At 42.2% G+C, this 16057-nt stretch overlaps 2 protein-coding genes across 3 annotated transcripts in view; one reads left to right on the top strand and one right to left on the bottom strand.

The window, feature by feature from the left end:
- The window catches only part of EDARADD (EDAR associated via death domain), a 109789-nt gene extending 103858 nt beyond the window's left edge, over positions 1 to 5931 (bottom strand). For both annotated transcript variants that reach the window (XM_073672562.1, XM_073672563.1), the window contains exon 1: positions 5744 to 5931. In XM_073672562.1, the coding sequence (XP_073528663.1) occupies positions 5744 to 5897 (154 nt within the window). In that variant the 5' untranslated portion in view covers positions 5898 to 5931. The remainder of the gene's footprint in view (positions 1 to 5743) is intronic.
- A 3567-nt stretch (positions 5932 to 9498) lies between these two features.
- RIOX1 (ribosomal oxygenase 1) overlaps positions 9499 to 16057 on the top strand; it is a 58931-nt gene continuing 52372 nt past the window's right edge. The window contains exons 1-4 of the mRNA XM_073673377.1: positions 9499 to 9653; positions 12748 to 12969; positions 14369 to 14514; positions 15121 to 15220. Coding sequence (XP_073529478.1) covers positions 9579 to 9653; positions 12748 to 12969; positions 14369 to 14514; positions 15121 to 15220 — 543 coding nt within the window. The 5' untranslated portion in view covers positions 9499 to 9578. The remainder of the gene's footprint in view (positions 9654 to 12747; positions 12970 to 14368; positions 14515 to 15120; positions 15221 to 16057) is intronic.

Raw genomic sequence — 16057 nt, 5'->3', positions numbered from 1 at the left:
CGTGCTTGTGTACGCTTACTATAGATGGCAATCACCAGTGGCTGCATCCTACGTTGCTTTCTGCTAGCTTTGGAAGATGGGAGGAGTTGATGTTAAAGAAATGATAAGTATCAAAAATGGCATTGGAAATCAAAATTAGCCACCTGCATGTTTCTGTCTCGACCTGACACTTTTTAGTGCATGTTTTTTTCCTGGTTTTATTTGGCGCATTATGAAGAAAAAGTGAAAAAAAACAACCTAAAGTACTGAGCAAAGGGTCTGAATACTTATGACCATGTGATATTTCAGTTTTTCTTTTTTAATAAATTTGCAAAAATTTCTACATTTCTGGGTTTTTTTCAGGCAAGATGGGGTGCAGAGTAATTTAATGAGAAAAAAATGAACTTTTTAGAATTTACCAAATGGCTACAATGAAATAAAGAGTGAACAATTTAAAGGGGTCTGAATACTTTCCGTACCCACTGTAAGTTGACATGTTGCAGATTTGAAACACGTACCGTAGGTCAGTTTACAGTACGCTGAGTAAATAAAAAAAAGCACAGGGGGCATGAGATTTCTGTAAATCCCATACACTTTGCTGGAACTGTAAGATACTGCATTTTTTGACACAGCAAAAATACACAGTGTCAAAAACTCACCAAAAACTCATGGTGGGCACACAGCCTAAATGTCTTAATAGCTATATAGCTATGTTTGTCAAATTGAAGTGCAGACTCGTCTTGGTAAATCTACTACATAATTCTTTCAGGCTAAAAAGACAGACAACGCAGGAAAGGAGGCCAAACTGAGTCTGAGGTTCCATGTTTTGCATTCGGTTTCGCTCATTATTCATCAATGGCTCCATCTGGCTCATGTCTGAATCCTATTTTTGGAGAATTCAGATGGAAGCCTTTGAACAGAGTCAGGAACGGAGAGAGAAAGTTCAAATGAGAGATTATATTTTTCCTCTTTTTTTTCAATTCACTCTTGGCATTTGCTTAAAAAAATTAATAAAAAAAAACTGATTTAAAACCTCCATTTGTAGAGGTAGCCTGAATAAAACACGTTCCTCCAAGATCCTTATATAGCCATGTCCTTCATCTGTTAGTTATATGTCGTGGGTCATGGTGACGAGAGGACAATATTGTTTAAGACCACACACTTTTTACCACCTTAAAGGGACTACCTTAAATACACCTTCCCCACTGCATGTTTTTCCTCTATTTCCACCTCCCTTCTTCTTTGATTGACATCTCTGGCTTCGTGGAGCCAGGGAAGGGTGGAGATGAATGGAAACCAAGCAGGTGGCAAGGTGTATATAAATGATTGGCCCCGCCGTGAAGCACTGAGCGCCTGTTCTTGGTTTCAACAGTCATTCTGTGCTGGCAGAGTCCCTTTAATGTCCTCCCACTGTCTTTTGATGGTGAATGTCTTCAGTCTACAGTGGGTTTATTTGTCCTTTTTATGCTTTATTGTGATTTTGGCCCTCTTCGAGGTGTATCAGCCGAAGACCTTACAAACGCGTTTGTTTTTTACGCTACTGTACCATGCAACTGTAGTCTGTTTGTCTTTGGACATGTTTTTAAATAATTTTTTGACTACAGAAATTTTTTACATTCAGAATTGCTGGATTGCATGCTTGAGGAGATCAGTGGTTCCTATTGATTTTCTATTAAATCAAAGACATGTGAGATATGGCAGATAGCCTGAAAACAGCCTAAACACTATGGCCGTTCTATCCAGCTCTGAACCAATAGGAGACAGACACGCTTCTTTGTCCCCTGATGCTTCAGGAAGAGACAGCTGTCAAAAGTGTGGAGCACGGCAGCAGCCCAGTTGTAAAATGTTATGGGGTCAGACTGCGCTGCCGCCACTGTTATGTGCCCCTCATGCATTACACTAGTCATAATACAATGTTCCCATTAAGGAACTGTTCCCTTTAGGGGGTATTCTCCTTTTAAACATTACGGCATATCTACAGGACATACCAGTAATGTCCTACAAAATACATAGTAAAGGGTCACATGAACAAATTGACTCTTACTTTCTGGAATACTGAAGAGGAGAACAAGTGACTCACATTTGCCAAACATGTCATAAATGTCTCAGATGGGGGCACACAGGGGCTGAGCACAGACCTCTCTCATGCGGCCTTCATTAATATATGGGGCCAGTATTATGGAGATTAGTAATGTGGCTCATACATTATTATTAACTTACGGGGCCACAATTTCGGTTCGTTGTTGCATAAAAGGGGGATGTTATTACCGTATGGAGGCAGAAATGTACTTTACTAATGTGTTGGTGAAACTGGGGAGAGGGGCATACAGCTGCATTTGAGCACAAAGACTAACATTACTACTGCATGGGGGCAGAAAGAAAAATATTACTATTGTATGGGGGCTACAAAAGGGGACATATGCATGAGTACTGTATGGGGGCCACTCAGGAGGACATTTCTAAGGTGAGAGAGTCACAAAGGGGGTCATCTCTATTGTAATATATTTTATTTTTGGGGATGCTGTTACTGTTGGGTGAACAAAAGGGAGGTACTGTTACTGTGCAGGGCACCGGGGCGACACTATGGCACTTTTCTTTTTCAGCCAGTGTAGTGTATAAGTGGGGGAAAAGCAGGTAAGGTACTATAGAAGTGATCTGCCATAGGCGTCTGTGTGTTTCATTCTGCAGAGACAAAACATGCCTGGAAGAAGTCATAGCAGTCTGTGCCAGGTGAAGAATAAAAGTGAAAATGAATGGTCTCAACTGAAGATATTACCGGCGAGTCACTGGATCTACCGGTCACTGATTGTAATAGCTTTAGTACAGTTATTTTTTTGTAATGATTAGTATGGTAGTACTATTGGGTCACAATGAGGTGGTAATATGTGGTCTGGTCATGGTGTGGCAGTATGTGTCCCTTGTATGTGGTATTATTATGTGGTCTGGTCATGGTGTGGCAGTATGTGTCCCTTGTATGTGGTATTATTATGTGGTCTGGTCATGGTGTGGCAGCATGTGTCCCTTGTATGTGGTATTATTATGTGGTCTGGTCATGGTGTGGCAGTATGTGTCCCTTGTATGTGGTATTATTATGTGGTCTGGTCATGGTGTGGCAGTATGTGTCCCTTGTATGTGGTATTATTATGTGGTCTGGTCATGGTGTGGCAGTATGTATCCCTTGTATGTGGTATTATTATGTGGTCTGGTCATGGTGTGGCAGTATGTGTCCCTTGTATGTGGTATTATTATGTGGTCTGGTCATGGTGTGGCAGTATGTGTCCCTTGTATGTGGTATTATTCGGTCACTATGTGGTGCTAATATGTGGTCTGGTCATGGTGTGGTGGTATTTGTCTCTTGTATGTGGTATTATTCAGTCACTATGTGATTGTAATATGTGGTCTGGTCATGGTGTGGCGGTATGTGTCCCTTGTATATGGTATTATTAGGTCACTATGTGGTGGTAATATGTAGACTGGTCATGGTGTGGTTGTATTTGTCACTTTTATGTGGTATTATTCAGTCGCTATGTGATTGTCATATGTGGTCTAGTCATGGTGTGGCAGTATGTGTCCCTTGTATGTGGTATTATTATGTGGTCTGGTCATGGTGTGGCAGTATGTGTCCCTTGTATGTGGTATTATTATGTGGTCTGGTCATGGTGTGGCAGTATGTGTCCCTTGTATGTGGTATTATTCGGTCACTATATGGTGGTAATATGTGGTCTGGTCATGGTGTGGTCGTATTTGTCCCTTGTATGTGGTATTATTCAGGCACTATGTGGTGGTAATATGTGATCTGGTCATTTGGTGGCAGTTTGTGTACCTTATATGTAGTATTATTGATATATAAGTCTGGGTAGAGTGGATTGAGTATGGAGATAACCATTCTTACTTATATCAATAAGGAGAGTATTGTAATTTCCATTAGTGATTAAATACCTTAAAGTTTAAGCCATTCCTTTCATTCCAGAAAATGGGTAATACTTATTGATCAGTGGGTGTCCAATGACTGGGTTCCGCCCCAATTGGCAGAATGGGGAACTTTTATCCCCATTAGAATGAGGCGGCATGTTTGACCACCGCTCCATTAAGTTCCTGAGGGGCTGCTGAACGCTGCTCTCGGATTTTCCTGGCAGCCCTATAGAGAATGATTAGCATGGCAGTTGGGCATCTGACCTGCTACTTTATTTTGAAACGGGTATGAAACTGCCTTTTGATAGGTGACAACTTGTTTTCTTTGAAGAACCACTTTAATCAAACCACTGTAATTGTACATCACAGTTATGGTGTGGGCAGGGGTGGACATACCATTGGTGCAACGTGTACAGCTGCACAGGTGCCCAAAAGGTAAGGGGGTCCACTTCTACCTCCAAAGTAGAAGCAATTGAGCATTATGATGAGCTATTAAACTGCAAAGGACTCATACTGTATATTGTTCTTGCACAGTGACCTCTTCTGTCTGTGTCCATCCCGGAGTATGGGCACAGTTATGGTGTGAGCATCACAGTTATGGGGTGGGTATCACAGTTACGGGGTGGGCACAGTAGATGTTCAGGAGCCATCTGTATTTTTGAGTTGACATGCCGCTCTAATGGGGATAACCTCTAAATGGTGTTTGCTTGTAGCTTGTGGGTCTCGAGAGTCAATTCTACCTGTGGGCCCTAGGCACCACAATCTGACACTGTGTGTGTGCACCAGAGGCAAGTGAATGCTTTCAATACATGGAAATGTAGGAATAAATTGACAATTGAATGTTCCATGCATTAGAATGATACACAGTTCTAAGAAAAGATGTTTGAGAATTACCACTTAACAGGGAATTCACATTCTTCCTACAATAGACATGCTGAGAGCAGACAGGTCTTCTTCAAACCACACAGCACTGAGGTAGGATTTTATGATTATGCTAATTGGGATAACTCTTAAAGTTACTTGTACACGTAGTCATTTTTAAAACCACTGAGGAATGATCTAGTTCAGGGTTCCCCAACTCCAGTCCTCAAGGCCCACCAACAGGTCATGTTTTCAGGATTTCCTTAGTATTGCACAGGTGATGTAATTATTGCCTATGCAGGTGATGTAATTATCACCTGTGCAATACTAAGGAAATCCTGAAAACATGACCTGTTGGTGGGCCTTGAGGACTGGAGTTGGGGAACCCTGATCTAGTTGACCCAAAAAAAGTAACTGATGGGCATTTCTATTAGTACATTGTTAATAAAAATGGCAGAAGAGCACTTTTCCTATTTACTAATGTGTGTGTGTGTATGCTTAATTTAGAAAATTCTGACTTTTAAACTTGCACTTTGCTTTATTACTTAAATGCGGTAATGGAAATAAATTGAATAATTGAAGAATAATAGAGAATTGATATATGTAGAATTTGTTAATATGCAGAGCAAGAAATCTGCACCATTGTATTGAGCTAAAGTTTAAATTCTGATATATAAAAGATTTAAAACACCAACAAACAACTAAGTGACCTCCAAATGTTAAAATGCATTAAAGGTACAGCATTTATCTACTGCCCACTCCCATAAACACCCCAAAACAATTTTCACTTTTTCAGTGCCAAACAATTGCAATTACTTTACTTTCATCATCATCACTTAAGACATGAACTTGAAGACAATGAAGCAGGTCAGGACCCTAAGTGACCTTACATCAGGTCATTGCCAACATTTCTTAAACAGACAGATCATATTTATTAAACGAAATAATAGTGATAATAAGATTATATAATAAAAAAAACAACCATCTTTACCTTCGGAGTGAGACTCCTCAGAAGCCATGTGTCTGTATTGTCCCAGGATCCACAACAAGTAGGTTATGCTATGAACTACGCTCCGTACTTCCTGCTTCGACAATAAGCATCTTCTATTTTTTTTTTCTAAGAAAAAGTGACGTTTCAGAAGCATATTCACACCACCTACTGGATATGGTGATTATGTGGATGTAACACCTCTCCCCCTCCTTGCTGCCTCCCCACCCTGTTCATAAAGAGGCCCATTCAGACATACCTTTATTGTATGACTGCAGCAGATCTCGGAGTGAGAATAGAAGCCTCGGGCTATTATCCACAATCATCGCCATTTTCATGATTTGTCACAGTTTTCAGGATTCCTCCAGTGTTTTTTTGCATTTGCTGAAAAAAAACCCCTCTATTATTTGAGAAACATATTTTGTATCCGTTCAGATTAGTTTAAAATTAATTGCAATTAAGAAAAAAAGTTTTGTACGAACTTCTGCGGAATATCTACGTAAATGAATGGTCGTTCACGGCTCAATCGACGGCTAAAAATACGCATAAAAATTAGAATCAAAGGGGTTTTATTTCAGAAAGTTTACTCATTTACTCATTTGTCACAATATCTCATTGGCAGTTCCTCGAAAAGACAAATTGCTGTTATCACTGACTTCTGATTAAAGGGTTTTCCAGAAAAAGAAAAAAATTATTTTTAAATGCGCATTAAATAGTAAATTAGATAAATTACTAATATAGATCAATTAGGCAGGGTGCCCTGATCTTCTGGTGACCACTGCTTCTTCTTCTTGAGTCCTGGAAACCTCCAGACCAGTGCTCAACAAAGGATTAACTCCTTATGTCATTTGCTAAGTCAGCCCCCTTCTATATCTATGCAAGGCAGTGGCAAAAAAAGTGGTCGAGCTCAGCTATTTAAATAAGCAGTCAGCCAGCCCCTTCTATGTCTATGCATAGTTGTGACAAAAAAGTGGCTGAGGTCAGCTACTTAAATAAACAGTCGGCCTGCCCCCCTCCATGTCTATGCATGGCAGTGGCAAAAAAGTGGTCGAGCTCAGCTATTTAAATAAGCAGTCAGCCAGCCCCCCGCTATGTCTATGCTTGGCAGTGGCAAAATAGTGGCCGAGCTCAGCTATTTAAATAAGCAGTCAGCCAGCTACCTTCCATGTCTATGCATAGTTGTGACAAAAAGGGGTCCAGTCCAGCTAATGAAATAAGCAATCAGCCCCTGCGCACAGTACCGCAGCTTTTTACAGTGCAATACTCAGCATCAGTGTCCTCGGCCAGCCTGTGTCTGACTTCCCCAAAAAGTTTCAAATGGAATGGATGGTTAAAAAATAGTAGAATAAAACTGCTGCAGAGATTGGCGGGTCTCCTGACCGGAGCCATGATTAGCATGCATAGCTACTGCAATGCCCTGTACAAGTGGTAAGTGACATAGCGAATCAGAAGAACTATACTTGATTTCTAATTTGAGGTATTTGGTAATATTATTACACCTATAAATATTGGGGTAGGATCTTAAAGAGGGGAATGCCCCTTTAAGTGTCTGTGTATTCTGTACTTGCTTGCATGTAGTGCATATATATACACACACACACACATATATTATATATATACAGTACAGACCAAAAGTTTGGACACACCTTCTCATTTAAATATTTTTCTGTATTTTCATGACTATGAAAATTGTACATTCACACTGAAGGCATCAAAACTATGAATTAACACATGTGGAATTATATACTTAACAAAAAAGTGTGAAACAACTGAAAATATGTCTGATATTCTAGGTTCTTCAAAGTAGCCACCTTTTGCTTTGATGACTGCTTTGCACACTCTTGCCATTCTCTTGATGAGCTTCAAGAGGTAGTCACCGGAAATGGTTTTCACTTCACAGGTGTGCCCTGTCAGGTTTAACAAGTGGGATTTCTTGCCTTATAAATGGGGTTGGGACCATCAGTTGTGTTGTGCAGAAGTCTGGTACACAGCTGATAGTCCTACTGAATAGACTGTTAGAATTTGTATTATGGCAAGAAAAAAGCAGCTAAGTAAAGAAAAACGAGTGGCCATCATTACTTTAAGAAATGAAGGTCAGTCAGTGAGAAAAATTGGGCAAAAACCATCAAGCGCTACAAAGAAACTGGCTCACATGAGGACCACCCCAGGAAAGGAAGACCAAGAGTCACCTCTGCTTCTGAGGATAAGTTTATTCGAGTCACCAGCCTCAGAAATCGCAGGTTAACAGCAGCTCAGATTAGAGGCCAGGTCAATGGCACACAGAGTTCTAGCAGCAGACACATCTCTTCAACAACTGTTAAGAGGAGACTTTGTGCAGCAGGCCTTCATGGTAAAATAGCTGCTAGGAAACCACTGCTAAGGACAGAGACTTGTTCGGGCTAAAGAACACAAGGAATGGACATTAGACCAGTAGAATTCTGTGCTTTGGTCTGATGAGTCCAAATTTGAGATCTTTGGTTCCAACCACCGTGTCTTTGTGCGACGCAGAAAAGGTGAACGGATGGACTCCACATGCCTGGTTCCCACCGTGAAGCATGGAGGAGGAGGTGTGATGGTGTGGGGGTGCTTTGCTGGTGACACTGTTTGGGATTTATTCAAAATTGAAAGCATACTGAACCAGCATGGCTACCACAGCATCTTTCCGCGGCATGCTATTCCATCCGGTTTGCGTTTAGTTGGACCATCATTTATTTTTCAACAGGACAATGACCCCAAACACACCTCCAGGCTGTGTAAGGGCTATTTGACCAAGAAGGACAGTGATGGGGTGCTACGCCAGATGACCTGGCCTCCACAGTCACCAGACCTGAACCCAATCGAGATGGTTTGGGGTGAGCTGAACCGCAGAGTGAAAGCAAAAGGGCCAACAAGTGCTAAGCATCTCTGGGAACTCCTTCAAGATTGTTGGAAGACCATTTCCGGTGATTACCTCTTGAAGCTCATCAAGAGAATGCCAAGAGTGTGCAAAGCAGTCATCAAAGCAAAAGGTGGCTACTTTGAAGAACCTAGAATATAAGACATATTTTCAGTTGTTTCACACTTTTTTGTTAAGTATATAATTCCACATGTGTTAATTCATAGTTTTGATGCCTTCAGTGTGAATGTACAATTTTCATAGTCATGAAAATACAGAAAAATCTTTAAATGAGGTGTGTCCAAACTTGTGGTCTGTACTATATATATATATATATATATATATATATATATATATATATATATATATATATATTAACTCTGCTCTATGCGTCCATATATAATGATAGTTGGGGCACATTCACACGGTGCAGTCAGGGAGATGAGGTTTTCTTGCTGTAACATTGCGGTAATTTGCTGTAAAGCTGTGTGCGGTTTATGTAATATGGTTCTCGGATCTGCTGCAACCACGGTGCCACAATACGACCTGGTGCGCCCCACGATTTCATCCAGCGCTCCAAAGAGAGTAATCAGTCACAGTACCCCCATAATGACAGCCCCACTGACCCCCTACAAGCAAAACTATCCACAACAGGGAGTTATTTTTTTCTGGTGTAATTGCCATTGACTGATTGCTTCTGTGTAAACTCCTCGTGTCAGTAAATTACGTGGTGCAATAAACTAGGTAAGAAAAAACAAAACACTATAGAAGAGAAAGCAAATCGCCCATTCTCTGTGCGCTTGCTTGCTATTGCACAAGTCACCACTAGATGGAGCACTTTCCAATCTTCTCCAGTTATTTTGCTCATGTACTTCCAAGACGTTCCGGTGACGTCAGGACGTAACACTGGCAACTGAAGCTGCTTCGTACGTGACTTTTTCCCTTACTAGCTGATTCCTGTATATGGAGACTATGGCTCCCCCACGTGTTTCTGCGTTCGCTGCTTACCAGAAAGCAAAGCAGGAGACGAAACCGCAGGTCAGTTGTATCCGAGCACAATGTTGTGTCCTATTGCTGCAGGTTGCCATGGCTGCAGAGTTCAGAGCAGTGGTTACAAGTTTGGGGGGGGGGGACTACAAGTGCCATGTTTTCCTGCAACATTTTGTGCTAAGTAGGATTGCAGAAGGTGTTTTTATTTATTGTCTTTGAAGGGGTACTTCCATCTTGTAGTCTTATGTCATAGGAGATAGAGTGTGTGTATATATATATATATATATATATATATATATATATATATATATATATATATATATATTAGGTTCCCACCAGAACCGCTGTAAATCACGGAGTGGAGTCCATTGTGCTGCTTTCAGTATAAAGGTGGTTGGCATAGATGTACAAGATGGGAATACACCTTTAAAAAAAAAACCTTCCTGCAGGCTCGGTAACCTATAAAAATAAAGTGTGCTTTAGTTACCCTCCCAGGGTCCAGCGCTGTGATCCTTTGCTTCCCCACTCTCTATTGATTGTCTGAAGCAGGGGACGTCACATCAACAGCGTAGCAGCCAATCACTGAGTTCAGCTACTTGTGCTGTCTACATCTATAGAGCTCAGTGATTGACTGACTGCAGTGGTGGCCACTGCAGTCAATCAATAAACACTGGAGACACAGTGATGAACCCAGGCAGGGTAAGTAAAGCTTTGCTTGTTACACCTAACTGAGCTTGAAGTTGATGTTGTTTGAAAGGGTACAACCTCACTATATACCTTTGCCTTTATTTGACAGTATGTCAAGTTTCGAGAATTAAAGGGGTTTTCTCAATATCAGTCTCCAGATGCTCCCCTTTTCTGCATTTCTGTTTTCCGGGGGTGGTGCGCTCCTGATTAACAGTTCAGACCAGCGGCATCTGAGTGCTCACCAAAGCTGCAAGCTGATGTATCGCTTCCTCTGCAGCTTCAGAGGAGCACAGGGGTACTGACCCTGGCTGTGATCTGAAGCTTACTAAGGCAATTCAGCCAGCATCAGAGGAGTGTAGGGGTACCGACACTGGCTGTGATCTGGAGCTAACTAAGGCAATCCAGCCAGCATCAGAGGAGTGTAGGGGTACTGACGCTGGCTGTGATCTGGAGCTTACTAAGGCAATCCAGCTAGCATCAGAGGAGCACAGGGGTACTGACGCTGGCTATGATCTGGAGCTTACTAAGGCAATCCAGCCAGCATCAGAGGAGCACAGGGGTACTGACGCTGGCTATGATCTGGAGCTTACTAAGGCAATCCAGCCAGCATCAGAGGAGAACAGGGGTACTGACGCTGGCTGTGATCTGAAGCTTACTAAGGCAATCCAGCCAGCATCAGAGGAGCACAGGGGAACTGGCACTGGCTGTGATCTGGAGCTTACTAAGGCAATCCAGCCAGTATGAGAGGAGTGTAGGGGTACTGACGCTGGCTGTGATCTGGAGCTTACTAAGGCAATCCAGCCAGCATCAGAGGAGCACAGGGGTACTGACGCTGGCTATGATCTGGAGCTTACTATGGCAATCCAGCCAGCATCAGAGGAGCACAGGGGAACTGGCACTGGCTGTGATCTGGAGCTTACTAAGGCAATCCAGCCAGTATGAGAGGAGTGTAGGGGTACTGACGCTGGCTGTGATCTGGAGCTTGGTAAGGCAATCCAGCCAGCATCAGAGGAGCACAGGGGTACTGATGCTGGCTATGATCTGGAGCTTACTAAGGCAATCCAGCCAGCATCAGAGGAGCACAGGGGTACTGATGCTGGCTGTGATCTGGAGCTTACTAAGGCAATCCAGCCAGCATCAGAGGAGCACAGGGGTACTGACGCTGGCTATGATCTGGAGCTTACCAAGGCAATTCAGCCAGAATCAAAGGATCAAAGCTGTAATTAGAAGCACAAATGGAAAGAGCGTTCATGCGCTTTGTTCCTTGCCGAGGAGACCTGCCTCTGGGCTGTAGTGGTAGCTGGTAATCCAGGTAACGAGCAGTAAGCAACACAACTAAAAATCTCTGTTCTACCCTCTGTAATGCGTCTGTAACACCTCAAACCCCTGCAATGCTACTAATAGAAGTTAGATCGCTGTACGTCTTATATTCCGGTCATTTGCAGCCAGCCTTAGGGTTTATTCTTTACCCCTATAAGGAGGTAGTTGGATTACAAGCGGACAGTTACATTTGAAAGACTGGTGGTCAGACTGAACCCATCTTGATCAATCCCCACATCACTTTTTCTGAAATGTTTTCTATTCCACCGACAAACGATATAATGTTGTTGATGTGATTTTTAGCTTGCCAATATTCGAAGGGACGCGATTTCTCCTTGTGCAGACATCAGATGGCATGTAGAGAGATTTAGGGCATCTGTGCACACGAACAAAAAATACTTCTGCGGATTTACTTACGAATATGATGCCGTCATGTAGCACATTTCAAGGTGGAAATCTCTGGTGATGTCCAGACTATAAATTGACAAGCCATGACATTCGTATTCACAGTGCCAGTCCCTTTATGTTGCAAAGCAGTGACCAAATATACTAAGGAGCGGGATCCTGGGAGAACACTTTTAGCTGCCAACATGGCTAGTGTCAGTGTAATTGTGCTGCTCCGCTGATGCCTCACATAGCAGCAGTGGGGAGCACACAGTTTGGGTCAGCTACACAAAGGGATGCTGGTTCAGGCTGTCAATTGAGCAGGATTGGATGCCCTCCAGCAAGCAAGAGGCTGGAGAGGGATGTACTCATTAACAATAAGACAGGGGAACCTCTGTGACATTGACTTAAAGGTGCCTTCCTCTAATAGGTGGCGCTAGAGAGTAACTTTCTTCCTCTTGGAGGAGAGCTTATTTGCGAGCCAATGTTCACCATTAACAGCCTTTGTCTGTATGTACAATGTCCAGTCTGTTCATCGTTGTTGGTTCAGACTATATATTATCAATTAGATTTTAGAGTTTACTAATACGTTAAACCGGGTTCACACGTTGCGTTTTAATTGTGGTTTCCACACCATGTGAGAAACCCCATGTTGTGCTTTCAGTTTGTACAGATTCCATCGCTCTTGAATGACGTGACTGTGCAGTCGTAGTTTGTTCCAGTTTTACTGATGTCTCCTATTTTGTCTTAGTTGGGTTTGGAGAAAAAGAAAAAAGGGTCCATCTCCAAGTCTCAGCAAAAGGTGCTGAAAAAGAAGAAGTCAAGAAGTAAAGCACTGCGGAGAAATTCTGAACTCCAAGAAGAAGAGAATTGCCATGTGTCATATCCAATTAAGAAAAAGAGCTCAAATAAAAAAGGCAAAACCCCAAACAACAAGGCCAATGGAAAAGAACAGCCCCCTCTGCGACCTAAGGTAATAGCCCATGCCCAAATCATGATGTATGTATCCTGGGGTAAGGTCACACATGACAGAATGTTCCTCTACAGATGGCTATTTAGAGATCTTCTGCAATAAATCCACAGGTCTAGTGGGGATTTGGTGCAGATTCACCCCTACACATCTGTGGGGATTTCTACATATAGACGCCAAGTTTTAATTCCATGCACCGTACTGTAACGTTCTGTGGATTTATGGTGCAGAATGCACACCGTAAATCTGCAATGTCTGAACTCTCCTTTATATTATCACAGGGACACCCTATAGCATTTCTATTTAGGCAAAAAAAAAAATGCCTATAGTGTCATCCCTGCGCTCTACACGTAAATGGCTCCAAGTAGTCGTCTATTATTTAATTTCTTGTGACTTTCAAAAACCAGAATTTAAGCGTACCTGTACTTTCTTCAGGAATTTATACAAAAAGCATGGACTTCTAGTATTCAGCCCTCTCTGAGGTTAGGTAAGGTGTGAACATTAAACTCCTTATCTGGTTTTCCTCTGAGAGTCACTTTCCTTGCTGTCTGTGTGAGTTCCCGCCGCTGTCCGCGTGAGTCTAGGCGTCTATCTTGCTCTAGACTGCCCTGCTGACAGTCAGCAAGCTGCAAATTGGAAGGAAGGGACAACCTTATTGTCTGGCACTTTAGAAATACAGGAAAAAAATAATAACCTCAGTTACTTACCCTCCACATGACTAGCAATGCCACTCCGACGCTGCTTCTGTTTTTGTTTACAGACTGCGGTGGTGACAGTATACATTACCACTGCAGACAATCGCCGGGCTCAGCAGTGATGGAGATGTGGACAGCATGTGTCGCTGAGCCCAGTAATTGGCTGCAGCAGTCTTGCGTATGCTGATGTCATGACATTGCTTCTACAGGGTGTCAAGAAATGACTGGAACAGGAGGTACCACTAAACCTGTGGAGGGTGATGAACTCTGATTTTATAATTTTTTTCCTAGCACAGGTGTAGGGCCATGAAATAGACAAATCTCATTTAAAGTGACTTGCACTTTTGCTATTTTATTAGCTGACAAATGGAGAAAATATATTTTTCTTAAAGTACAGTGACCATTTAATTATTTTGAAGAATATGAAGCTTTTGTTGGTTGTGAAGGGAAAAAGCATTCCAGGTAAGCGGAGCAACCTGCAATGAAAGGACCTGGAACATAGCGGAAGAGAAAAGCTAAAAAGATACCTTGCAATCTAAATGACCACTCATTCTAAGGAAAAGGATGACAAAAATGTAGCGCGCGCGTCAGTGTGTATGTGATTGGGGGGGGATCATAAGAGGTTTTTAGTCTCAGTAGGGAATTCTTGAAGAAATGTTGTTTCTAGCATTAACCAAAGTATCATCACCATTTGCTCCTTGTTCCAGAGCTCCGAGAACAACAACAAACGGCACGTGGGCCTTCCACTAGACTCCATACTGCAGAATTTGGGAAAAATTCAGAACAGTAGAGAGAGAGCTAATGCCCTGTTTGAATGGCTTATTTCTCCTGTTAAACCAGATGATTTCTTCAGGTAGGTGACACATTTATCATACTTCTACCTTTGAGGGGGGTGGCTAAGTTTGCTACATTAAAGGAATTTTCCATTTTTTAAATGCTGATTTCCCACTGTAAAATAAAAAAAAGAAGAAGCTACTCTTACCTCCCTCACCGGCGCCGTTCCAGTGATGTATACTGAGTCTACCGTAGCTTGTGTGGCATGACGCTGAAGTTCTCACACTTCCCTTGGATGAAGGAAGAGTGACTGCTGTCGCCTATGGGGCATCAAAATGTCTCAGGAGCCTCAGAAGAGCTGGTACTGACATCACTTGAATAGCATCGGTGTGGGAGGTGAGTTTACGTTTTTGAAATTTTATGCCGGTGCCTACAACATTTAAGAAGGGGTTGTCCAAGCAGTAGACAACCCCTTTAAACATTGGGATAATGTATGGAAATGTTGGGCATCATTCTTGACCTGCATTCTGGAGGAGGTTTGTGGGTATGTTAGCTTGGTGCTTCCAGGTCTCCTCAACTGGTCATAAACTTAGTTTGTCACCAGCGGTGGTTGGAGAGCTATGCTGGTGGAACATTTCTACATCTAATTTTTTCCTGTATGGTGTTATTTTATTTTTTTTCTCAGATGTATTTGGGAGAAGAAGCCTGCTTTGCTTAAGCGACACAATGGCAAATACTACAATGGATTCTTTTCTACTTCAGAGTTTGATCGGATTCTCCGAGAAGTGAGTTGTTGGCTCAGCGCTGATGTTGGTCTGTGCTCTTAACTTGGAATGAACAGATTTTGCATGTAAAGTTGATGTTAAAGTCTGCAGTTTTGGCCATTAACACATACAAACAACATGACTTTCTGACTTTTTTTTTCCACCCCAATCCAATAACATTCCAGCAGATGCAAGGTTAATGGGCATGTTGTACACCAACCATGCACGCTGTAATAAAAAGTGATCAGATCTTTCTTCTGATTATATTATTTACATATAAATGTAAAGCAAAGTTGCATAATAAATATAGGGTACTTAGTGAACTATTTTTGATCAAAAAAAGTATACAAGCCGTCCCACCAGCGGCAAGGTGACCCTAAATTGGGACGGTACCTATACTGCCTATATTAAAAACCTTACTGTATATCAAAGTTGAAGTAATGCATATAAAAGGGTAGACAAATAGGACCGGGTCCCAACTCCAGACCACCCAGGCCCGTGGTAAGCTACATATATACCAGTCAGCTCAACAAAGGGGATGCCACACCCTTAAATTGTTTCTTTTTTGCTAGTGTGAACATGCTCCTATTTCTTGCATGTCTACCATCTTAGACCTCAGTTCACATTGCCTGGTTTTTTGTCTTGTTTGCATTCTGTGCAATTTAAGGGTGTGGCATCCCCTTTGTTGAGCTGACTGGTATATATGTAGCTTACCACGGGCCTGGGTGGTCTGGAGTTGGGACCCGGTCCTATTTGTCTACCCTTTTATATGCATTACTTCAACTTTGATATACAGTAAGGTTTTTAATATAGGCAGTATAGGTACCGTCCCAATTTAGGGTCACCTTGCCGCTGGTG

This window comes from Phyllobates terribilis, unplaced genomic scaffold, assembly GCF_046119375.1.
Source record: "Phyllobates terribilis strain yellow unplaced genomic scaffold, ASM4611937v1 Scaffold_3__8_contigs__length_932513732, whole genome shotgun sequence".
NCBI classification, from domain to species: Eukaryota; Metazoa; Chordata; class Amphibia; order Anura; family Dendrobatidae; genus Phyllobates; species Phyllobates terribilis.
The sequence above is the reverse complement of the archived record's forward strand: the minus strand, read 5'-3'. Positions and strand labels throughout refer to the sequence as shown.